Genomic DNA, 25,404 nt, shown 5'->3' with positions numbered 1-25,404 from the left:
CATGAAATATCTTTTTCCATCCCTTTATTTTTAGTCTGTATGTGTCTTTTGATCCGAAGTGAGTCTTATAGACAGCATAGGTAAGGGTTCTATTTCTTGTCCATTCAACTACCCATGTCTTTTGATTGGGGCATTTAATCTATTTACATTTAAACTAATTGTTGCTAGGTATGTAGTTATTGCCATTTTATTATTCATATTTTTAATTTTTTTAAAGAAGTCGCTTTAACATTTCTTATAATATTGGTTTGGTGTTGATGAACTCCTTTAGCTTTTTCTTATCTGGTAAGTTCTTTATATCTTTCGATTCTAAACAATAGTTTTGCTAGGTAGAGTAATCTTGGTTGTAGGTCCTTGCTCTATCATTTTGAATATTTTGTGCCAATCCCTTTGGCCTTTAAAGTTCTGTTGAGAAATCAGCTGATAGTTTTATGGAAGCTCCCTTGTAGATAACTAACTGCTTTTCTCTTACTGCTTTTAAGATTCTTTCTTTGTCTATAACTAACTTTTGGCATTTTAATTATGATGTGTCTTGGTGTGGGCCTCTTTGGGTTCATGTTATATGAGACATTCTGGGCTTGTATATCTATTTCCTTTGCCAATTAGGGAGTTTTCCATAATTATTTCTTCAAACAAATTTTCAATTTCTTGCTCTCTTCTCCTTCCAGTACTCCTATTCTACAGATGTTAGTACGCTTGATGTTGTCTCATAAGTCCCTTAAATTGTCCTCATTTTTTTGGATTCTTTTTTCTTTTTTGCTATTCTTATTGGGTGTTTTCTGCTACCTTACCTTCCAAATCGCTGTTTTGATCCTCCGCTTCATTTAATCTGTTGATTTCCTCTAATGCATTCTTTATTTAAATTATTGCATTCTTCATTTCTTTTTTATGTTTTTCTGTCTCCATTTTTATGTTTCCTGTCTCTTTGTTGAAGTTCTCACTAAGATCATTGAGCATCCTTATAACTAGCACTTCGAACTCTGCATCTGGTAGATTGCTTGTCTCCATTTTGTTTAGTTGTTCTTCTGAAGCTTTGTTCTCTTCTTTCATTTGAGACATGTTTCTTTGCCTCCCCATTTTAGCTGCCTCCCTGTGTTCGTTTCTTTGTATTAGGTAGAGTTGCTATGTCTCTCGGTCTTAGTAGAGTGGTCTTATGTAGTAGGTGTCCTGTGGGGCCCAGTCGCACAATCTTCCCTGGTCACCTGCAATGCAAGTCTGATCATGTCATTTTCCACATCTTTTTGTGGCTTAATAGCTCATTTCTTTTTAGTGCCGAATGATATTCTGTTGCATAGATGTTTACCCACTCATCTATTGGAGGACATCTTGATTGCTTCCAAGTTTCGGCACATTTGTATGAGGCTGCTATAAATATTTGTGTGCAGGTTTTGTGTGGACACAAGTTTTCAACTCATATAGCTGGATTATATTGTAAGACTAAATTTAGCTTTGTAAAAAAGTGCCAAAATCTCTTCCAAAGTGGCTGTACCAGTAGTGAGAGTTCCTGTTGTTTCACATTCCTTGCCAGCATTCGGTGGTGTCGATATTTTAGATTTTACTCTTTCTAATAGATGTGTGGTAGTGTCTCATTTTAATTTGCAATTCCTTGATGACATGATGTTGAGTACATGTTTTCATATGCTTGTTTGCCATCTATTTATCTTCAGTAAGGTGTCTGTCCATATTAGTTTTAAAAAATTTATTCTGAAGTATTTTATTCTTTTTGATGCTGCTACAAATAGAATTGTTTCCATAATTTTGTTTTCAGATTGTTCATTGCAGGTATATAAAATACAATTGATTTTTATATATTGATCTTGTATCTTACTTTTTTTGTGAACTCATTTATTAGTTCTAATAGTTTTTAAGTGGATTCTTAGAATTTTCTATATAACAAGATCATGTCATCTGCTAATAGAGATTGCTTCTTCCTTTCCCATCTGGATGCCTTTTATTTATTTATTTTTTTACTTACTTATTTATTTTTTTGCCTAATTGCCCTGGCTAGGACTTCCAGTACAATGTCGACTAGAATTGGCAAGAATAGACATCCTTGTCTTGTTTCTGGTCTTAGCAGGAGAAGCATTCAGTTTTTCATCATTAAGTATAATGTTTGCATGGGTTTTTCGTAGATGTCCTTTATCAGGTTAAGCATGTTGATCCTTAGACTCTACCATTAAAGGCTCTGATTCAGTGGATCTGGGGTAAGGACCAGGTAGGTATCTTTAGTTGTAAAAAGGTACATAAGAAAATAAAAGGTATATAAGTGATTCTGATCCATAGCCAGAGTTGAAAACATGTGTTCTATCCTGATTGAGGAACTTTATGATTATTCCTTTCAAACCTATATTACCACTCTCATTCTTCCCCCTCAGCTGAGAACCTTAAACTTCATATCATTAGTTCCCTAAATGCTGTATTCCTAACTCCGATTCTTTTGGGTTCTAAATAGTGGAAAATGGGCTTAATTTCTTTTCATACATTAGGTTTGATTAAGACATAGTATTATATTTTTTTACCTATAAGGAATATAAACTATTTAATGACTCTAACTCAGAGCTAACTTCCTTCCTTATCATAACACAGTAGTACTCAGAACATAATTGTTGACAACCCATGTAAATTATTTTTAGGCTCTTTCCTCAACCTTGGTTTTTTTTTTTTTTTTTTGAAATTGATTACATGTAGTCTTATTGCTGATATCGTCTCTGTGTTTTGTCAAAACATGTAAGAAATAACTCATTTGACTCGTATGGTGAATAATTATTATTTTGCTTCTTTTAGGACACCATGTAAAATTGAACCCAGTATAAACCACGTTCTAAGCACAAGAAAGCCTGGAAAGGAAGAAGGGGATCTCCTGCAAAGGGTTCAAAGCCATCAGCAAGATTCTGAGGAGAAGAAAGAGAAGATGATGTATTGTAAGGAGAAAATTTATGCAGGAGTTGGGGAGTTCTCCTTTGAAGAGATCCGGGCTGAAGTTTTCCGAAAGAAATTAAAAGAGCAAAGGGAAGGTAGGTGCATTGATTTAGTTCAGATTTATAAAAATAACTAAACTTAGTTGTAGGAAGGTTAAGCTGATATATTAAGTCTGAGGAAAATTGTCCCATTGTTTGTATGTTTATGTGATGCTTCTATGGTTTCTATTGTTTTTCTCTCTCTACTTAAGCTGAACTCCCATTGCTGCTTTCCATGAGACCCCTGGGGGAAAAACTAAGCAACTAAGTCTGTGTTCAAAAGTAAAGGAGGAGAAGAAGCTCTGAACTATAGGAACAATTTATATTCACCAATGCCATCGGCAGACAGCTATGATCCTTGACATGCATACGCATACCTGCCGTGCCTCCCCATTAAGTGCTTTCCTCATGTTGGGTGAACTATTTCACTTTTGATACTTTGCCTGAAATTTCTCCCAGGGCTTATTCAGTTTAACAGACTCAGTCACACTGCAGTTACTTAGATGATAGTTATTTATATTCTTAAAGACATTTTCTTCTTTCTAAATTAAGAGAAGTTTTACTATAAATTGAGAAATTCAAAATTTTGGGGAAATGGAAAGTAGTTCTGATTTTAGAGCCTGGAGTACTTGGAGCAAGAGGTAGTGCAGAATGGGCTGAAGTATTGAAGTATAATTTGGAACTTAAAGCATTAGAAGATGAGGGAGAGTACAGAAAAGGAGGTGGGGGAGGGTCCAAGAATAAATTTTATCAATTTAGCTATTTTAACTAGGATCTACACCAAGAAAGAAGAAATAAATTTTTCTTTTTACACAGATATCCGGAATAACCTACTATTATGGCTCAGCTCACTTAATAGGATATGACATTTGCAGGGCTAGCTGGGAAACTTAACCATCACTTATAATTTATTTAAGGACAAATCATTTCTGAGTTACAGGTGACAAGTTGGAAGCAAAATTCTATAAAGACTGTTATTAGTAAGTTTGGAATTTGTTATATCAACTAGTCCCTTCTAAGATTGACAGAGGTGCTTTGGGCTCAAATAATGTGTTGAAAACTGGAACTTACGTATCTAGGTAGGAAAGAGGGAATGATTAGAAAGCAAGAAGTTAGTTGAGTAAGGTTTTTAAAAAATGGGAACCACCCTAACAAAGAAGTAGGCTAGGAGGATAGCCAAATATGAGCTGGGAAAGAAACTAGATATTTGAATTTAAAAAAAACTACTGTTTTCTTCAATCTAAGTGTCCACTGATAGATGAATATGTATATGCAATGGAATATTATTCAGCCACAAAAAAGAATGAAATTTTGCTATTTGCAATAACATGAGTGGACCTTGAGGTCATTATGCTAAGTGAAATAAGTCAAACAAAAAGACAAATACTGTATGATCTCACTTAAATGTGGAATCTTAAACTCATAGATACAGAGAACAGCTTATGGTTCCCAGAAGTAGTGGATGGAGAATAGGTAAAATGAGTGAAAGGAGTCAAAAGCTACAAACTTCCAGTTATAAGTCATGGAAATGTAATGTACACAGCATGGTGGCTATAGTTAATAATGCTGTATTGCATATCTGAAAATTGCTGAGAGCAGCAGTCCCCAACCATTTTGGCACCAGGGACCAGTACTCTTATGAGAATCTAATGCCTGATGATCTGAGGCAAAGCTGAGGCGGTGATGCTAGTGCTGGGGAGCAGCTGCAAATACAGATGAAGCTTCGCTGGCTTGCCTGCTCACCTCCTGCTGTACTGTCCAGTTCCTAATAGGCCACAGTACTCATCCGTGGCCCAGGGGTTGGGGACTCTGGCTAAGAGAGTAAATCTTAAAAGTTCTCATCACAAGAAAAAAATTTTTTTGCAACTACATATAATGACAGATATTACCTGGATTTACTGTGATCACTTTGCAATACATACAAATATTGAATAATTATGTTGTACACTTGAAATGAACATTGTATGTCAATTATACCTCAATAAAATTGTGTAAAATAAGTAAAAGAAAACAAAACAATAACAAAAAACTAGTTTCCTTAAGAGTTTTTATATACCTAGCTTATACTAGGTATAAAAATAAGATGAAAGTACATTTTATTCTTAGCTAGCGAAAGAAGGACCAGTGCTAGGGTTAGACGGGATTTGAACAAGTAAAAAGACCTCCAAGGATTTTTTAATATTCATTCTGTAAGCTGGTCTCTGAATTTAGTTCATGAACTTGTAATTTCCCTGCTGTATATAGTTTGTATTCTTATAAATCCTCATACCTATAATAAAGTGGTTTCTTGTTACTATTAAAAACTGGCTTCAAAGAATGTTGCTGACTACTTACTATGGGGTAGGAATACTAGAAATGAGGAAGCCACAGGCAGGGCCTAGAGACAGGGTTGTTTTTTCTTCCCATTGCTACTTTCAAATCATTTTTTCCCTCCTTCAAAAACTCTAACTTCTTTCAGATCTGTATCCTCAATTTTGTTTTCTACCTCCCGAACCTCCTTAGCGTTCTCACCTTAGACTTTCTAGTCACTCCCCATAATTCATTAATTTGCTCATAGCAAATTATTTTTTAAATCAGACCATGTCACTCCTTTACTTAAAATTCTCCAATTTTTTCTATTGTCTTAAAATGCAGTATAAACTCTTTATGCCCACATAACTTGGCACCTGCCTCCTTCTCCAACTTCATCTTTTACTTTTCTCCCTTTTGCTATGCTACATACCATGCTTGCCTTCATTTGGATACTTGAGCACAATGATGTTGTTTCTGCATTAGGTCCTTTGTGCCAGCTAGTCCCTTCACCTAGAATATTTCCCCAGCTCTATATATGACCAGCCCCTAGTCATTCAGGTTACAGCTTTATAATATCTCTTTCTTAGAATGATCTTTTCTGATCACTGGTCTCAAGTAGCCCCTAACCTCCATGCCCCTACCCAGCCACACAATCTCACATCACCTATTTTACTTTATTTTTAACCCTGTTTTCTGTTAATTCGTGTGTGTTTGTCTCCTTGAAATTGAATGTTAGCATTGCATGGCCAAGGACTTTGTATTATACACCACTGAAACTTAGATGCTCAGAGTTGTGCTTGGCCTGTAGTATTCTCTTTTTTATTGACTGAATAAATAAAAGAATAGAGATCTCATTGTAATACTAACATACATATGTTGAGGACATGAGCCCTAAAGACAGTTTTTGACAAAATAAATTGCTATGAGGAGTAAATGTTCGGACAACTTTACTGTTTCTAGCTGAGCTACTGACCAGTGCAGAGAAGAGAGCAGAAATGCAGAAACAAATTGAAGAGATGGAGAAGAAGCTGAAAGAAATTCAAACCACTCAGCATGAAAGAACGGGTGATCAGGTTATTTCTCTTTTTTTTAATACATAAAACTAAAGCTTATTGAAACAAATTTAAGCAATATAAAAGCATAGAAGATAAAAGTCCTCTCAGTCTCCATTTAGAGTTTTCTGTAGTTTCTCAGCTATTAGCAGCAAAGTTCAGCAGAAAAGTAATTTAATAGGTGACTTCAATGCAATTTGTAGCATGTGCTATAAGCGATGCAATTTATTGATTTCTTAGTTATACACTCACCCATTAGTTTTGTTACCTCTAACTTCAGCTCTTTATTCTAGTCATGCTCCATTAAAATGAGATTAACTAAAGAAATTCATGCTATATGCTTGGCACCATTTAGCTGAATACAGAGTACCAGTTTATGCTAATAAATTATTGGAAAGAACTTTTGTGGAACAGACATTTTATATGGTTAGTGGATATGTAGGGGAAAAGTATGGTAAGGCTAATTTTGAAACTAAAGATTGAATATAACATTTTCTAGAAAGGAAGAACAAATCGGTTTTGTTTATTTCATGCAAATAGCAAGAAGAGATGTCTACAAAGGAGACAGTTGAACTGCAAATTGCTTCAGTGTCTCAGGAAATCCCAGGAATGACTCTATCCAATTCTGTTTGTCCAATAAACTCTTGTGCCAGGTAGGATCACATTGGTGGAAAGGATGATGCTTATGGGAGGGCATTTAGAAACAACTTTTGACTCTCATGACTTGAAGACTCATTGACTTATAGCATCAAGACATGATTTTTGCAAGTCTCTGTCACAACGTAAACTTTGATGCTAATGAGGGAAGACAGGGTACTTTTTTTGATTAAAAAAGATATATGGATCTTATAGAAGCAATTAAATTTAAATAATTTTTAAAAGATAAAACCATCACGAGATGACTACTATTAACATTGATAATCTACTTTATACTGTTAATATAACTTAACATCTATTATCAAGTAGACTTCTACAACAATTTTAATGACCAAAGGTTCCAACATTTTTAAGAATTTGAATTGATAGTATTAGAATATTTTCTTATCTTAGAGTGAAGATTATAATATTTAATGAAAAGACCTCTTAGACTTTTAAGAATTAAATTATTCTTTCTGTGAGTACTAAGCACATGTTTTAAAACAAGTTCCTTTACAGGGAAACTTCACTTGCAGAAAACATTTGGCAAGAACAACCTCATTCTAAAGGTGAGTTGTACTGGGCAATGTCATGGAACACTTACTGATAACCCATGCTTTATGTAACAAGCAGTAAGCATTTTTCTTAATCATAGTAAAGGGAGTTGAAAGAAGGGAGAGAAGGGAACATTGTATCTTTGAATAACAGAATTCATTTATAAGCATATGATTAGAAGTTAGATAGACATTTGAAGGAATATTTTTGTAAGATTCCTCATCGTTTTGAAATATTTGGTTTAAATGTAAATTTAAATTTATAATTTTCCACTTCAGTTAGTATACACTAAGTTAAGCACATCTGTAGTATACAGCAGCCAACACTGGAAAGTGGTTTTTGGAACAAAGGAAAAAAAGCTTAAAACTAAGCCTATTTAATATTCAAATTTGTTCTCTTTTCCATTCAGAAACATGTTAAAGTGGTAAAAATATGAATATGCACCTGTAAGTAGTTAAAAAAAAACATTAAATAGAATCTGAGCAAACCTTAATTCTAATCACCAACTTATAGGAAATAAAACATGAAAGAACAGGTTAAACAACACAGGAGGATGTAATTGCAAAAAAATTAAGCATTATGGGGCAAACATTTACTTTCTTCAAAAAATGAATTACTTAAAAAAAATTCTATAGAATAAAAGTGATTTAAAAGACATTTCAAATAGTCACAGAAAGTACATGAATCTTACTCTGCATTCTCAATTCAAACTTTCTTAAAAATTTTGATAAAATGATACTTCTGACTGGATATTTAATAATTCAGAAATTAATTCTACAGATATGATCATAATTTGAAGTTATGCTTTTGAAAAATGACCTTTTTTATAAATACATACTGAAATATTTATAGATGATATGTCTTAGATTTGCTTCAAAATAATCTGGAATTGGGTTGGGTTTGGGGAGTAGTGGTAGTGGTAGGAAATAAAGATCATCCATGTTTAGATAATTATTATTAAGTAATATCTACTTTTATATGTTTGAAATTGTTCATTAAAAAAACCAGATTGCCTTTCTGCTTTCAAATAATGTGAAATATTAATTGACCTACTTGTGAAAAATAGAGCATTTACTTTTAAGAATATAAATCTAGTCTCTTTTTTCTCTAGATCCCAGTATACCTTTCTCCATTTTTGATGAGTTTCTTCTTTCAGAAAAAAGGAATATCAGGTTTGAGATTTGTTTTGACACTTAAAAGTTTTCTATTATTATTAGTGAGGGGTTACTGTTATCTGTGTCAACAGAAAAAAAAATTGCTAAATGGAGTATGCCTTTTTCCAGTCCCTCTGCAGATCCCCCACGGGTTTTAGTCCAACGAAGACCCCTTGCAGTTCTCAAAACTTCAGAAAACATCACCTCAAATGAGGATGTGTCTCCAGATGTTTGTGTAAGGAGCAGTATTTCTAAGTTAATATAAATGGACTAGTAGATTGTTTCATTCAATTCTCATGTTTAGCGTTTAAATGAAAATTACTGCTTTTAAATAAGCACATGAAAAGATGCTCAGCATCAGTTATCAGAGAATGCAAATCAAAACCACAGTAAGCTATTACTTCATAGGCACTTAGAATGGCTATAATCAAAAAGACAACAAGTGTTGGTGAGGATGTGGAGAAATTAGAACCTTCATAGGTTGCTGGTGAGAATATATAATTGTGCAATCACTTTGGAAAACAATTTGGCAGTTCCTCAAAATAGTAAACATAGAGTGATCCTATGACCAGAAATCTCCTCCTAGGTTTATATAGAAAAGAATTAAAAATACATGTTCACACAAAAAACTTGTATGTGAATATTTGTGACATTATTCGTAATAGCCAAAAAGTGGAAACAACCTAATGTCCATTAACCGATGCATGGATAAACAAAATGTTGTATATCCATACAATGGAATATTATTTAGCCATAAAAAGGAATGAGGTACTGATACATCTTACAACCTGGGTGAACCCTGAAAACAATTTATTAGGTGAATGAAGCCAAACACAAAAGACCGCATATCATATGATTCTATTTATATGAAATGTCCAGAATAGGCAAATCTACAAAGACAGAAAATAGATTAGGGATTTCCAGGTGATTAGAGAGGAGTGTTAATGACTGCTAATGGGTATGGAGTTTCTTTTGTGGGGGATGAAAATGTTCTGGAGTTAGTGGTGATGGTTGCACAACCTTGGAAACATACACTTTAAAAGGGTAAATTTTTTGGTATGTGAATTATATCATTTTTTTTTTAAAGTAGGAAAAAAAAATCACTATCTTGAAAGCCTTTACAACTTTTTTTTAACCAACATAGCAGAAGATCTTTGTTCTTTTATATAAAATGCTTTTCATGGCAATGGAAGAGTTATGTGGGCCAACCATTTTTCTTTAGTAATGTTCTATTTTAACCATGGACTAGTGACATAATACTTAGGGTAAAAGGACCCCACATAGGCATTCAAGTCAAAGTAAATAACCATTATCACTGACATTTCATTGAAGTTTTAAGGAATAAAATCATCCCTCTCTTCAATCCAGCATCTGGAAACTTGTCTTGAGGTTGAAGAGAATTAGATATGTTTAGTCTGAAGATAACAATGTAGAAGAGTATTTAATTACATACTGTGTTCTTGAGAATAGCACGAGAGAACATGATAAATAAATAGACTGGAAATGGAGGTAGTGGTTCCAGGTTCAGCTGTTCAAGGATGGGCCAAATTATTACAGGAGTCAGTCTTTAGCCTTTTACTTGAATTTTGTTAATAGGCACCTACCAGAATTTTTTTCCCCTAAAAATAAACATATTTAAAATGTCTAAACTAATAGGACCATTAGTACTAGTTGCGTAAAATATATTCTTAGACTATAGATATCTATTTTTTTAATCTTATAATATTTTAGCCACATTTATTTTTTTCTAGATGTACCTCTCACCTCTACTTACTAATGTTGACTCAGAAATTTAAAGTATATGTCAAATTGATAATCTAGAAAATTAATGTCTAGTATACACATAGTTAAATTAAATTGGTGCTTTTGTATACTGCAGGTAAATGTATAAAATGGTACAATCTCTGAGGTCAGCTAGGCAATATGTATAAAGAAACTAGTGTTCATAACCTTTTAACCTAATAATTCTCTTAGGAATTATTCCTAAAAAAATTAAGATATTCTTAAAGATTTAAATGTGTAAGGATATTTAACATAGTTTTATAATAGTAAAAAACAGAATAACCTAAAATAGTTCATTAACTTCTGATAGACCCCATAGTGTGATCATCATGTTTTTAAAGGATTTTTAATAGCACAGAAGATATAAAAATACAAGAAAGAATAATACATAGAGTTGGTTCTTGAACAACACAGGTTTGAACTGCACAGGTCCACTTATACAGAGAATTTTTTCAATGAATATATAGTTTGCCTCCATATTCCTGGGTTTCACATCCATGGATTCAACCTACTGTGGATTACCACAGATCGCAAACAATATTTTTCATACATGGTTGGGAATCCGAGGATGTGGAGAAACAACTGTATGCATTGTTCTGTGCCATTTTATATAAGGGACTTGAGCATCCCCAGATTTTCATATCTATGGTGGGATCTTGGAACCAATCTCCCAGGGATACCAATGAATGACTAAGTCTTTTAGGAGTCACAAGTTATACAAGGATTTTTGACTGCACAGAGATCGGCACCCTTAACCCCTGCATTGTTCAAGGGTCAACTTTACTAGCACATATGCTATAATATCACCTGTTTTAAAACCTTTTTTAAATGCATAGAATAGCTTGTGCATGTATCTTACTAGAAATATATGGTAATAGCAGTTGTTTCTGGGAGTAGTAATTGAAATGGAGATGGGGGATCAAGTGCAGGAGGGAGATTTTTTCACTATATATCATTTTAAACTAATTGACTTTTTAAAACCACGTACATATATTACTTTTTAGTGTTTTTCATTTTTTAATACTTTAATACTTAGTTTTAATACTTAGTTTTCCATATTTTCTACCATGATTGTGAGTTACTTTTAAGAAATAAAATAAAATAAAGTAAAAATTAAGTATTTGGCATACAAGACCACTTAAAAGCTAGGAGGATAGCAGATTACCAGAACATTTTCTAGGCCAAAGCCAAAAGAAAAATAGTATCAGTCCTCTAGTTCTTTGATAAAATTGATTGGAGGAAGAAACTATTATACACTATTTTTCTTTTGTGTGGGGAATCCTCACAGTGTATTTTTTGATGAAATATAGTTTGCCGTTTTCATGATATAAAATCTTTTCCCTCAAATGTTATAATATGCTTTTTAAAATTGTCTTTCCTTAAAGTTTCGGATATGCTACTCTGCACCCTGTGTTGAAAATAGCTTATCTGATGTATGTCTCTCTGACTAAAAAGGATAAATTGATATGCTCATTGAAATATTTCAGCTAAACTTTACATGGTTTCTATTTCAGGATGAATTCACAGGAATTGAGCCCTTGAGTGAAGATGCTATTATCACAGGTTTCAGGAATATAACTATTTGTCCTAACCCAGAAGACACTTGTGACTTTGCTAGCGCAGCTCGTTTTGTATCCACTCCTTTTCATGAGATAATATCCTTGAAGGATCTCCCTTCTGACTCTGAGAGACTTTTGCAGGAAGAGGATCTAGATGTGAAGACCTCTGAGGACCAACAGACTACTTGTGGCACTATCTACAATCCAACTCTCAGCATCAAGAAGCTGAGGTAATTGGCGATATAGGCTGCACAAACCAGATTATTAAGTATTCTTATTCTGTGTGTGATTATCAGTTATAGCAATTAATTATCAAGCTCCTACTACGTGCCAGGTACTGTGCTAAGGTCTTTTACTTTACATCAGGGGTCCCCAACCCCCAGGCCATGGGCCAGTACCAGTCTGTAGCCTGTTAGGAACTGGGCTGCACAACAGGACGTGAGCAACAGGTGAGGGAGCAAAGCTTCATCTGTGTTTGCAGCCTCTCCCCAGTGCTAGCAGCACCACCTCAGCTCCTCCTCAGATCATCAGGCTTTAGATTCTCGTAAGAGTACCAGTCCCTGGTGCTAAAAAGGTTGGGGCCCTCTGCTTTACATGACAGTAGGGCTCCCCCAGATAAAGTGTTAGTGGGACTTCGTAATTTGAATATGAGGGTTAAAATAAATAAATTTTGAAGGTTATGAGAGTAAAAAAGGCCCAGGAGGATTATGATATCTTTGAGGAAATTTGGCAGTGTACCTGCTTGGGATAGAGGAGGCATTTATTTTTTTCTTTAATATTAAGTTTAAAATAATGATAAAATAATTTGATACTAATTTCAAATAGGCAACTAGGGATTTTTTTTTAAGTATCTTTTGATAGGTGGAAATGTAAAGAATTGGTATAAGAGAATGGCATAGAGAGCCAGGACTAAGCCTTATGATCTATCCATATTTAAAAGTCATCTGAACCAATCCCAGTTTTCCAATTTGTCCTTTTTAAACTGCGTTTTCAAATTTTTTCTCCAAAAATTTTTTTTCACATTTGCTAGCATGTATTCACAGTAGTGATGTTGGTGTCACTTTTACTTGACTTTATCTTGTTACAGAGTAAAAAGTCCAAAGAAGGAGTAAACAGAAAGAAAGTTTGTGTCTTAGTCAATTTTTTTTAATAATTTAGAATAGATGTAGAATAGGCATTTACTATAGGTCAGGTAAATAAAGCATATGTTCAGAAATTTAATGATAGGTATTGCTTATTAACCAGAGTTACCTAGATTCTGTTACCTAGATTATGATTATGAATCTATTTCTGTTTCATGAAAATAAAGGACTTTAAAAATGAGACTACTAAATATCAAATAAAATTGTAGTAGACAAATTGATATATATTTTCCCTATGAGAATTGACTCATTTGTTGTTCTTTCAGCCCAATTATTGAAGATAGCCGCGAGGCCACACACTCCTCTGGGTTCTCTGGATCTTCTGCCTCAGTTATAAGCACCTGCTCCCTCAAATGCCTTCAAATTCCTGAGAAACTGGAGCTTACTAATGAAACTGCAGGTAAGTTCATACATACCACTTATTTAGTGGTATATATTAGTGAACACATTTATCTTCAGTGAACACTTATTTATCTCCACAAACAACTGTTTTCACTAGAAAAGTTCCTATAAATTGTGAAATTTCTAGAATAAATCAGTATTAACTGAACGAGGTATAAAGAAATGAGATAAAAGAGTGTTGTTAGCTTAGCCATATTGATCGTGCGATTTTGTTTTATTTCCCTCCCCTGTTATACTCATTTTAAGGTTTTAGGTGATGTTTTTACAACTTTTTTCTCCCCAGAAAATCCTGTTCAGTCACCCTGGTGTTCACAGTATCGTAGACAACTACTAAAATCCCTACCAGAGCTGAGTGCCTCTGTAGAGATTTTTGTAGAAGATAGACCAATGCCTAAGTTGGAAACAGAGAAGGAAATTGAATTAGGTAAGTACCATTGAATACATATCCTTTTGTATATGACAGTGTATAAATAAGTTTATTTATTTGTACTTGAGCTTGATGCTTATGTACAATAAATATTTGTAAATTATAAGAAAAAGGATCATAGAAGTTGACATATTGATAAGTTCATATCCCAGTAACATAGGAATTCTGTCTTCTCTTTCAATTTTTAGCAAAAGAATTTGAAAACTATTCTAGCTGCTACTAACTGGCAAATATAAAGTACCTTTAGACCTTAAACCAGGAAGTAAAATCTAAGGGGCTATACATATTCCAGTGGTTTTTAAATGGAATCAAACCTTCTCAACAGGTAATGAGGATTATTGCATTAAACAAGAATACCTAGTATGTGAAGATTACAAATTATTCTGGGTGACACCAAGAAACTCTACAGAATTAACCATAATAAAGGTGAGACTGATTTTTTTTTTTTGTCACTTCAATTACCTTGTAAATAATGTGGGTTGAAGTGGTAACTTTAGCTTAGCCATATTGATCGTGCGATTTTGTTTTATTTCCCTCCCCTGTTATACTCATTTTAAGGTTTTAGGTGATGTTTTTACAACTTTTTTCTCCCCAGAAAATCCTGTTCAGTCACCCTGGTGTTCACAGTATCGTAGACAACTACTAAAATCCCTACCAGAGCTGAGTGCCTCTGTAGAGATTTTTGTAGAAGATAGACCAATGCCTAAGTTGGAAACAGAGAAGGAAATTGAATTAGGTAAGTACCATTGAATACATATCCTTTTGTATATGACAGTGTATAAATAAGTTTATTTATTTGTACTTGAGCTTGATGCTTATGTACAATAAATATTTGTAAATTATAAGAAAAAGGATCATAGAAGTTGACATATTGATAAGTTCATATCCCAGTAACATAGGAATTCTGTCTTCTCTTTCAATTTTTAGCAAAAGAATTTGAAAACTATTCTAGCTGCTACTAACTGGCAAATATAAAGTACCTTTAGACCTTAAACCAGGAAGTAAAATCTAAGGGGCTATACATATTCCAGTGGTTTTTAAATGGAATCAAACCTTCTCAACAGGTAATGAGGATTATTGCATTAAACAAGAATACCTAGTATGTGAAGATTACAAATTATTCTGGGTGACACCAAGAAACTCTACAGAATTAACCATAATAAAGGTGAGACTGATTTTTTTTTGTCACTTCAATTACCTTGTAAATAATGTGGGTTGAAGTGGTAACTGTGGACCCATGGTACCATCAAAGCTCCTTATAGGAAAGTCAGTGATGTGTCAAGAAATCACTCACCATTATGTGCCAGGATCAGATATCAAAAATAAGAAACTATTGTGTAAGTTTCTCAATATGTCTAAACATATTAAATATTCTATCAATTTTATCTTTCTGAAGAAATCTGAAAATTTCTGGCCTCTCCAATCTGAACAGGTTACATTCTAGCCTTCACACACACACACATGATTATTTTGTAATTTTCATTCACCATCACCCTAGGGATTCACATGACCTCTTTCTTACACTAGATGTCCAGTTATATTAGATCCTATTTTTTCTTCTTGATTTAAGCCCTCGTGTTTTAGTAGCTTCCTGAGAAAAGATGCATGGAATGTAAGTTTTTTGAAAACTTTCATGTCAGAAAATTCCTTATTCTACGTCTTTACCTTATTGGTAGTTTGGCTTAATATTAGAATTCTAGGTTTAAAACATTTTTCCTTAGAATTTTGAAGATGAGCTCTATTATCTTTTGACTTCTAACTTTGCTTTTAAAGTCTTTTGTCGTTCTGCATGTGAGGATATTTTTCTCTTTCTCTGGGTCCTTGTAGTATCTTATTTTTGTTACCAGTATTCCAAAATTTCACAATTATATGCTTTTATTAAAGTCGTCCATACACTAGGCATTCGACGGCCATTTCAGTCTGGAAATTCCTTCATTTCTGAGAAAAATTTTTCAAAGAATACATTTTTGTTCCCCTCAGTTTTCTCTTTTCTCAGAATTCTTTTTATTAGGATATGAGGTCTCCTGTACAGATCTTTAAAAATCTTATCTTTTTTCTCCTGTTTTCTATCTCTGTCCTTCTGCATTACTTTCTAGAATGTTTTGTCAACTTTATTTTTAGTCTTTTTACTGGGTTTTTCATTTCTTTTGTCATGTATTTAATTTGCAAGAGCTCTTTTATTCTCAGAATTTTCTTCTTTGTAGCATTCTCTTCTTCATTTTAAAGATGGAATATTCCTTATCTCTAAATATATTAATGATGCTTTAAATTTATTTCTCCCTGCATTATCTATTTCCTTTTGTGTGTTTTGATCTCTGTCTTTCATATTAGAGGCTTTTTTCAAATCTTTGGCTCCTTAATCATATTCAGTTGTGGGACTCTGAAGGCTAATTGAAAACTCTGTATATGGAGGAACCTTGACAGATGTGGGGCTCACTGTAGGATGATCTCGCTTAGCCATTTTATTAGAAAATCTCAGTTTTCAGGTCTTTACTCTTGAGCTTATCAGATCCCTCAGAGAAAACTTCTCTAATTTCCTGCCTAGGGCATATAATCCTAGCTACTAGCTTCCTGAAAGCTTGGTGGGGAAATTAGTCTGGAGAGTGGAAGGTACATCATAACGTTTGTTATATAAACTTTTTCTTCTTTTCCATATGGTATTCTCACCCCCAACAGTGTCTGGTGTCCTCTAGTCCAGAGCCCTTCTGTTTTATACTCTCTAGGAATAAACTTCTGATGTTATGGAATGGGAAAGAGGCAGTTGCTAGGCTGGGTTACAGAAAGAGGTGGGAGAAGCTGGAATCTAACTTTCTCTTTAATAGAGTTCAACCACACCTGTTTTAGCTCTACCTTCACCCTTACTTCTACAGGTATTTGGTGCCACCAGTTTTATACTATAGGGAGATGGTCTTACAATGTAAATTTGGTTACTCTTAGCTTTCTCCATTGCTAGAATCAGTTTTCCTTGGGTCTGCTAAGTGAATTGTTACCTCTTATTGTTCTCTTTCCAGCTTTGAGAATTTGTTGCCCCTATGTCCTTTATTATAGATTTATGCCTTTTAAAACATCCTTTTATTATTATTTCTGTTGGGATATCAGAAGAGTTGGAGGGAGTGTTTTCAATCTGCCAACCATTATCATAGATTCTAATTGCTCTGATTTTTAAAATATAATTTCTTACAGGTATCTTCTCAAACTGTCCCATGGGACTTTTATATCAACCTCAAGTTAAAGGAACGTTTAAATGAGGAGTGTGATCATTTGTGCAGCTATTATCAATACCAAGATGGTTGTATTGTTTGGCACCAGTATATAAACTGCTTCACCCTTCAGGTTTGCAATAATATAAAAATATAATTTCAAGTCCTCAAATAGAGAGATTTGTGCTCCATTTAGCAAAATAATTTAGTACAAATTCCTGTTAATCTTCTAGAAATAGACTGATTCATTATAAATTAAAAGCATTGATCATTTTCTTTCCCAAGTTATTTTGACCAAGAACCTCTTTTAACTTTTTATTATGCCAATTTTCAAACATATATAAAAGTAAAATAGTTCAATGACTCGGTCATCTCACTATGATCATCATCAGTTCATGGCCACTCTTGTTTTAAATTCCTGATCTGATAATTCCAACATCCCTGCCATATCTGGTTTTGATGCTTACTCTGTCTCTCAAATTATGTTTTTCCCTTTTTTATGACTTGTAATTTTTTTCTGGATAGCCAGACATGATGTACTAGGTAAAAGGAACTGCTATAAATAGGCCTTTAGTAATGTGATAAGGTGAGAGGGGAGGGAAGCATTGTATAGTCCTGTGATTTATATTCTTTTATAGTGAGCCTATGCCTCTGGACTGTGAACTTCACAAGTGTTTCTCAGTTTTGTTTTTTTTTTCCCAACCCCTTTTTATGTAGGACAGGATAGGTAGAGTGGGCTCAAGTTGGGTAGTTCCCTTCCTGAGGGCAAGTCTTATTAAGAACAGAGTGCTCTGGCCTATTTCAAAATGGTTCCTTTTCCCTTTCCCAGCCAGAAGGATGAGGGGAATTTTTCTCTGATATTTACTATGAGAACCTGGTCTAGCTCCTAAAGATAAAACTCACAAAAGTGTGGAAGTCCCCCTATGCTTACAGATCTTAAGAGAGTTATTGATTTTTCAGTCTGTTCAGCTTTTTTCTTGTTAGGACAGAACGGTGACTTCCAAGCTCCATGCATAGGGAAAGGGAACCAGGGGTTGAGAGGTCTATTTTTGCCACTCTTATCTGTATTACCACCATCCCACTGGATTATTTTTAGAACCCAAACATAATATATTGTTTGTTTTTTGGAATGTTCCTAAGGTTTTGCTGCATATTTTGATGGTAATGTGAGTTCTCTAAAATGGTTGGAATAAGGGTAGTTTAAAATTACCATTTATAGATTATCTATTAGGGGCCAAGTTCATCCTCGATGCTCTTCGTTCATTATTTCATTAAATTCTCGCAAACAATCTTACAGGAGAGCAGTGTTGTTAAAATTGGGACAAAGACCCAACCTATAAAGGAGCCCACATTCTCGTAGAGAACAACAAGGAAGAGTACAAAGCAGCAGTTAGCAAGGTATTGATTTAAGTACAGTTACCCTAACTTAAGAAATGGTGAGTTTTTTGTCCTTCTTTTTCCAGGATCTTTTTCAGCACAGTGAATTTATTACCCATGAAATAACAGTGTTGATAGTTTATAACCTTTTGACAATAGTGGAGAAACTACACAAAGCGGAAATAGTCCATGGTGACTTGAGTCCAAGGAGTCTGATTCTTAGAAACAGGTTGGTCCTTTTCATTTTCTTATAGTTCTGTCAGCTTTCTCTTAATCCTTTTCTGATTTAAAAAAAAAAAAGTGCAGCTCGCTGCCAGTGTTAACATCTTGTGTAGGAATGCTACGTTTCCTAGGATTTGACATTTTCAGCGGTTGAGAATTACTATATTTTTTAAATGGAAAAAATACTAAAAATGCATTTGTTTCCAAAGACTATTGATATACTAGAGTGATGCAAAAATAAGAATAAAAGCAAAATATTTCATGGCAAACTTTGGGAGTAAGATTAGAACTGTAATCTGTGAGTTATCTTGGGGTAAATGCTGCAGTTACAAGTGTCACCCTCAAGTATTCTCGGGGCAAATGGGAAATGGGTTAAAACATGGATAGTTGCCATTTTCTTTTGCTTTCAATAAATGCCATATTGATGAACATAGTATAAGATAATATTTTCTACCTAAAAGTCAATAATCATTGGGAATAATTTACAAGAAGAGATATAAAATATGAATATTTGTGAGAATGCAAAGTAGATTGTCTAGTCTGTCTTTGAGTGGTGCCAGTGTAGACCTAGCAAGTGTGATAGTGAAACTGAGGTACTGCTCAGTTTTAAAGACCAAACCTAAATTGAGGTAATTGCCAAAAGGAACGGATAAAACCAGAGTACACATGCAAACTATGCCAAGAAAAGGGGCTTAGTGTTCAAATTAAACACAGTTTAGTCATCAGGTTCAAGGGTTGAACACAGAGCAGGAAATAAGAAATGAAGCCCAAATACTAAGAACTGAGAAAATATAAAACACATTGAAGCATAAACAAGGCATGAACAATAAAAAGACAGCCCATTATTTTTGTTTTATGAAAAGGATTGGGGAACCAGCACACCCTTTTAGTGATTATCTGTCTCGTGGTATTTGAGTAAAGCAGTCTGGTTTAAAAATGGGTTGTCTGCCTCAACCTTGGGTAAGCAGTTAACTTTTTCTCCGAGGTCATTGGTGTACACTAAAAGCTGCAATCATTCTTTACATTTCTCCTGACTACTTAATCTGTAAGAGGATACCGAGTTAGACTTAAATTATAGCTGGCATAGAAATTAAAAGAACCCTCAATGTATATCTGCAATTATAACCAACAGAACTAGAGCATCCTACCTTCTTTTCCTGCGACAGCAGAATCCTCAATTCTTCCCTAGGCATAATATAGCAGCATTTCTCATCCAGGGAACCATAGGTATTTTGGATGAGATAATTCTTTATTTTTTAATTAAAATTATTGGGGTGACATTGGTTAATAAAAACAAGTAGGTTTCAAATGTACAGTTCAGTAATTTCATGCATATATTACATTGTGTTCATGGATGAGATAATTATTTGTGCAAGTCTGTTTCAAGCATTTCAGAATGTTTTATGTTTCTATTCCCTCATAACTCCCCTCACCCCACCAAATTAAATACAAATTATATTCCCCCAGCCACTGTGACCTCCAAAAATCCCGCATATGTTTCCAAATGTGAGAACCCCAGGTATAGTTTTATTTCCACCCCATTTCACAGCACTGAAAGTTTGGAGCATAGTGCTAAAGTTCTCTGGGCTATGGAAATAATAAGCAAAAAGATAACCTTTTAATGATTGGGCATTTGTGCACTATGTATTCAGATATCCCTCCTCTCAGTCAACAGAGAACTCCAAGAAAGCCCATGATGTTAAAGGGACATTGCCTTTTACTTTGTCACAACTTATCAAATTTAACCAGAAATTTCATATAGATTCAAAAGGAATTCAAAGAGCTTTTGATCCTAAAAAGTAAAATGTCTTGCCCATGGTAACAGTGAGTGGCCAATTAGAGAGAGCTAGAAGAACTTACAGCTTCTTTTTATTAGCCCAAGAAACATTTTCCCCTACCTCTCCCAAGTTTTAAAAATACCTGGGAATTATAGTTTTGTGTTGGCCAAAAAAAAGGGGGGGGGCGGGGTTTGCATCTTGTGCCAAGGAAAAATGGGAACAAATATAAATTTTAAAGTAAAATAGATGATTCTGTTTTGTGGAAGTACATGATGGGATTAGTCAAAGCTGTATTTAGGAATATAGGACCTACTACCAATGTTAATCAGGGATTTGAGGAACTGAGAAAAGCAGAGACAAAAGGAACACAAAAATAATCCATTAATTTCTCTTACCTAAATAGTTCCCATGTCTCTTTGGATAGTAGCTTTATTGCATGGAATAGATAAAGACAAGGAAAATAAAATAAATAGTGAATTAGTATTATAAAGTTGTTTCTTTTGTTTTGTTTTAGGAAGTAAGGGTTAGAATAAGGTAAAATAGAATATGGTATTAATTAACCAGGATAGTTTACAATATAAGTAGCACTTTATCAGAAACAAGCCTTATATTATTTTCAGTTAAACTCTGGAAGGGAAGAATATGAATAACAGTTGGAAAGCCTAATTTATAATAGTAAACAAGAAAGGCTGACACCTATAAAAGCTTAATTTCCTCCATCATAATTCTCATCAGTGTATAAATCATCGCTATTATATGCCTATACTCTACTTCCAGTACTTAACTGTATATAATATGGAAACTTGATAAATGTTCTGTGGTGGTCATGCACTATGGTTTAGATACTTTGTGTCACTAAACTATAATCTTGACATTCCCCACGTAGGTATATACAACCGCTGCTCTTATAGGTGCATTTTCAAAACTAACCACTGGAGGGGGATGTTGGCATAGCTAAGACACACCTGCAGTATCTCTTTTTTTTTCTTTTTTTTTCTTTTTTTTTTTTTTTTTAAAGACCAGCTATGCAGCTTCTTTCATGGCTTGTTTTTATTATCTCTTTCTCTTAAATCTGGGCTTAGAATCCACGATCCCTATGATTGTAATAAGAACAATCAAGCTTTGAACATAGTGGACTTTTCCTACAGTGTCGACCTCAGGGCTCAGCTAGACATTTTTGCCCTCAGTGGCTTTCGGACTGTACAGATCCTGGAAGGACAAAAGATCCTGGCTAACTGTTCTTCTCCCTACCAGGTAAGTGTAAAACAAGTCTGAGTAAATATGGAGAGGGTTTCTTAATCTCTTTTTTAATCTAAATAAGATTTGAATGCTAGTGTTTACTGATATTGTCTCTCCTGGAATAGATGACCTAGTTTTCAAATATCAAGTCAAGCAAAATGTACCATTTTTCTGTCAACACTAAAGAACATACACATACACGTGCAGACACATGACTAACTCAGCATTCTAAGTGTCAGGGCCATTTCTACCACTTATCTATGTGGTCTTTATAAATCATTTTCTGTGATCTTCTCTGTGAATAAGGATAACAGTCTGCTCTGTGTACATCAGAATTGTGAGGATTAAATTGAAAAATGTATATAAAAAACATTAGGACAAATGTAAAGTGTTTTATATGGTGGCATTATATGCAAAAATTTCTTCTCACTCAGCTCTGGACATATGGCATTTGCCGATTGAATATGTAGCATGAACCTGAACTAGTCATGTGGACCACATTTAAATCACAGCTGGGGTCCATGCAAATTCAGTAGGTCTATAAATTTGAATTTGACAGTCTAGATATTTTTATTACCTTTTATTCTTAAAGATAATTCCTAGAGTTGGCACTATTGGTCACTTCTTTGGGGAGCTTCTCCCTTTACTATAAGGGTGAAGAACAGTCTGTTAAAATATATGTCATAAAATAAATTTAGTTAATCACTATAGTATCTTTCAACTTCCTACATAAATTGCCATGATAGTAGCAGAGAATTATTTTAGCTGATGGTGCTTTTTGTGATTTCAGGTAGATCTGTTTGGTATAGCAGATTTAGCACATTTACTATTGTTCAAGGAACATCTACAGGTCTTCTGGGATGGGTCCCTCTGGAAACTTAGCCAAAATATTTCTGAGTAAGTATTGGTGATTTCAGGGTCTTTGCTTGTCCAAATAATTTTCTTTCTCTTGGGTGCTCTCCCTGCTTTGGCAACCTTAGTTTTCTTAGTCCAAATGCCATAATTCCATTAATTCCAGCCATTTTTTGTTAAGAATATCAGTGGAGCACCTAGTGCAGGACAAAGGAGTTGGTAATTAAGAATACAAAACTATTCAGACATCAGGATATTGTTCTGGACCTAGATGTATCATACAGACTGCAATTATAGTGTTGAAGCCTCTCAATTTGGAATGCTAGTAGAAACATTTCATGAGAATGATTTTCTAACCAATTGGTGTTAGTCTTATACCCCTTTTTAATAGCTATTGTTATCAAAAGTTAATAAGCATCTCTTGAAGAGAGTTAAATTTCTAAATTATATACTAATTGTAGGCTATTATTTATTTAATGAATGGGTGATACCAAAGCAGAGAACTGAATCTCCTTTGTAAAGAAGTAAATGCTCTCTTAATAAGAGCTGCTTGGTCTCAGAACCTTAGTATTCCCTCAAGCCTACTCATAAAACTTATTAAATATCCCATATTCCACTTCAGTTTATCAGACCAAAAAACTTCCCAGAATAAGCTGATCAATCTATCACTATCGGTATGTTCTTTGGTTTAAAAAAAAAAAATCAGCATTGAAGATTTACCACCCCTTCTCCATTCCCCGCTCCTAACAATTGAATTGTATTTTTTTCTTTATTGAATTTAGAATTTGGTCAGTCTTACCTCTAATGCATGCTTTAAAAGTAGGCTTGCAATATAATGTAAGACACATCGGATAGATTTAGGTATCTCCAGTTGGTTATGGTCCTAGGTGGGCCTAACACAAACAGAAACAGGTGAGGTTTCCTAATAGCTCTGCCTTATACAATAATGGAAGCTTCTCTGATTTTTTTTTTTTTTTTAAGTACAAAATCCTGAGAATCCTACGCTTAACTGAGGTAACTACTGTTACCTCAGTTAAGCGTAGGATTCTCAGGATTTTGAAGATAACCATTGTGGGTGTACGGAGCTGTAGTCTTTCTAATGACCTAAACTTTAAGAAAGTTAGAGGAAAGGAGACAAAATTCCTTTTTTTTCTATTTGTAGAAGAGAAGTGCTGCATCTTTGTACACAGGAAATTTATAGATTTAGATGAGAGACTTTTCCTTTATGTGCATTGTATTATGGCTTTTCCCACTATGGTAGTCTTTTTTTTCCAAGTACCACCCTGGGCTTTCAAAGGATTATTTGAATGATCTCTAACCCTAAAGTTCTAGGCATTACCTTAAAACATCTTGGTGCATAAATGTACCACTGAATTAGACACAGAAAGAATTTTAACTTTTATATGCCTAATCTTGATGGAAATGGTTTTATATATTTTTAGGCTAAAAGATGGTGAATTGTGGAATAAATTCTTTGTGCGGATTCTGAATGCCAGTGATGAGTCCACAGTGTCTGTTCTGAGGGAACTTGCAGCAGAAATCAATTGGGTGTTTGATACCACATTTCAAAGTCACCTGAACAAAGCTTTATGGAAGGTAGGGAAGTTAATCGGTCCTGGGGCTTTGCTCTTCCAGCAAGATAGGCAGTCAAGTCTCTCACAGAATCCTGCCTAAAACCAATTGTTCTGTTGTGGAACATTGGACCTGTACATGCTGTAATCTAATTTAGGACACATTTAGGTACATTATCAGCACTTTTCTACTTTTTGATAGCATGGTATATTTCTGGGTAACTGGCATTTTTTACACAGCAATGTACCTACTCTTGGCCTTGTCTAACTTTAACAAAGAACTGTTTTATTCTAAATGGACTACACGTGTATGAGTACCTTGTCATTTAACACGTTTGTCTACTTTTCCCTGTACTTTTTTCCCTTTTATAATTTGTGACATGTATCCTTATGATCACTATGTATTTTGTAAATAATAAAATAGGGTTTGTTAAATTTGTGCTTCTAACATCTAATCTACTTTTTGCCAACTAAGATAATAAATGGCTTGGTTTTGCAGACAGGAGCTATTTTACTATGAAAATTTATATATCCTAAATTTGGAACTGTTATGATAGGATCGTAACAAGACAGAATAGCCAACCATTCTTTTAGGTGTTCCTGACCTTCCACTAAGTGATCTAGTTTGAAAAATAGATAATTTATACAAGGCTAAATTTTCTTAAATTTCAAGTGCCAAGATTGTTTATGTTTTCATTATATTTTAATGTTTTTGTTTTTTATCCAGTAAGCCCCTTGGTCTATTTACATAATCTCATGGTGCTGCTGTTACTGGTCTGTTGATTAGGACTGTAGCTGTTAAAAAATGAAAAGGTTTTGAATAGGGTTTAGCAACCTCTCAGAAATGGAATGATCACCATTCTGTTACATGCAGAATGATGGTGGGCGCAAGGGCTATGAAGGAATAGAAAGGAGTTTTGTTCTTTGAAAGACTTGAAGAGGACGAAGTTCCGAATAAAAAGATAGATCCTGAGACACGAGTGGTTTTACAGCTAGCTAGCGAGTAGCAGAGCTGGGACCCCACCCGCCCACACACACACACACACACACACACACACATACAGGGAAGCATGAACTATACCTGGCCTTGGGAATAGGGAAGAAAACAGGTATAAAGAGGCACTGAAAATGATCTATTTCATATCTAAACATCAAAATTATCAAATATGCCTCCATGCTTGTGCCTGATTTTTTTTAAACTCTAGTT

General features: G+C 34.2%; 1 protein-coding gene across 1 annotated transcript in view; it reads left to right on the top strand.

The window, feature by feature from the left end:
• The window catches only part of BUB1B (BUB1 mitotic checkpoint serine/threonine kinase B), a 41,381-nt gene extending 16,746 nt beyond the window's left edge, over positions 1-24,635 (top strand). Inside the window, exons 9-23 of the mRNA XM_006920498.3 lie at positions 2,785-3,014; positions 6,210-6,322; positions 6,842-6,954; positions 7,457-7,506; positions 8,604-8,664; positions 8,776-8,881; positions 11,943-12,217; positions 13,396-13,529; positions 13,815-13,955; positions 14,284-14,384; positions 17,142-17,291; positions 18,622-18,764; positions 21,618-21,789; positions 22,565-22,671; positions 24,069-24,635. Coding sequence (XP_006920560.1) covers positions 2,785-3,014; positions 6,210-6,322; positions 6,842-6,954; positions 7,457-7,506; positions 8,604-8,664; positions 8,776-8,881; positions 11,943-12,217; positions 13,396-13,529; positions 13,815-13,955; positions 14,284-14,384; positions 17,142-17,291; positions 18,622-18,764; positions 21,618-21,789; positions 22,565-22,671; positions 24,069-24,300 — 2,128 coding nt within the window. The 3' untranslated portion in view covers positions 24,301-24,635. The remainder of the gene's footprint in view (positions 1-2,784; positions 3,015-6,209; positions 6,323-6,841; positions 6,955-7,456; positions 7,507-8,603; positions 8,665-8,775; positions 8,882-11,942; positions 12,218-13,395; positions 13,530-13,814; positions 13,956-14,283; positions 14,385-17,141; positions 17,292-18,621; positions 18,765-21,617; positions 21,790-22,564; positions 22,672-24,068) is intronic.
• Positions 24,636-25,404: the final 769 nt, after the last annotated feature.

Source organism: Pteropus alecto, unplaced genomic scaffold (assembly GCF_000325575.1).
Source record: "Pteropus alecto unplaced genomic scaffold, ASM32557v1 scaffold86, whole genome shotgun sequence".
In the NCBI taxonomy this organism is placed as follows: domain Eukaryota; kingdom Metazoa; phylum Chordata; class Mammalia; order Chiroptera; family Pteropodidae; genus Pteropus; species Pteropus alecto.
Note: the sequence above shows the minus strand (reverse complement) of the source record. Positions and strands in the feature narration are given on the sequence as shown.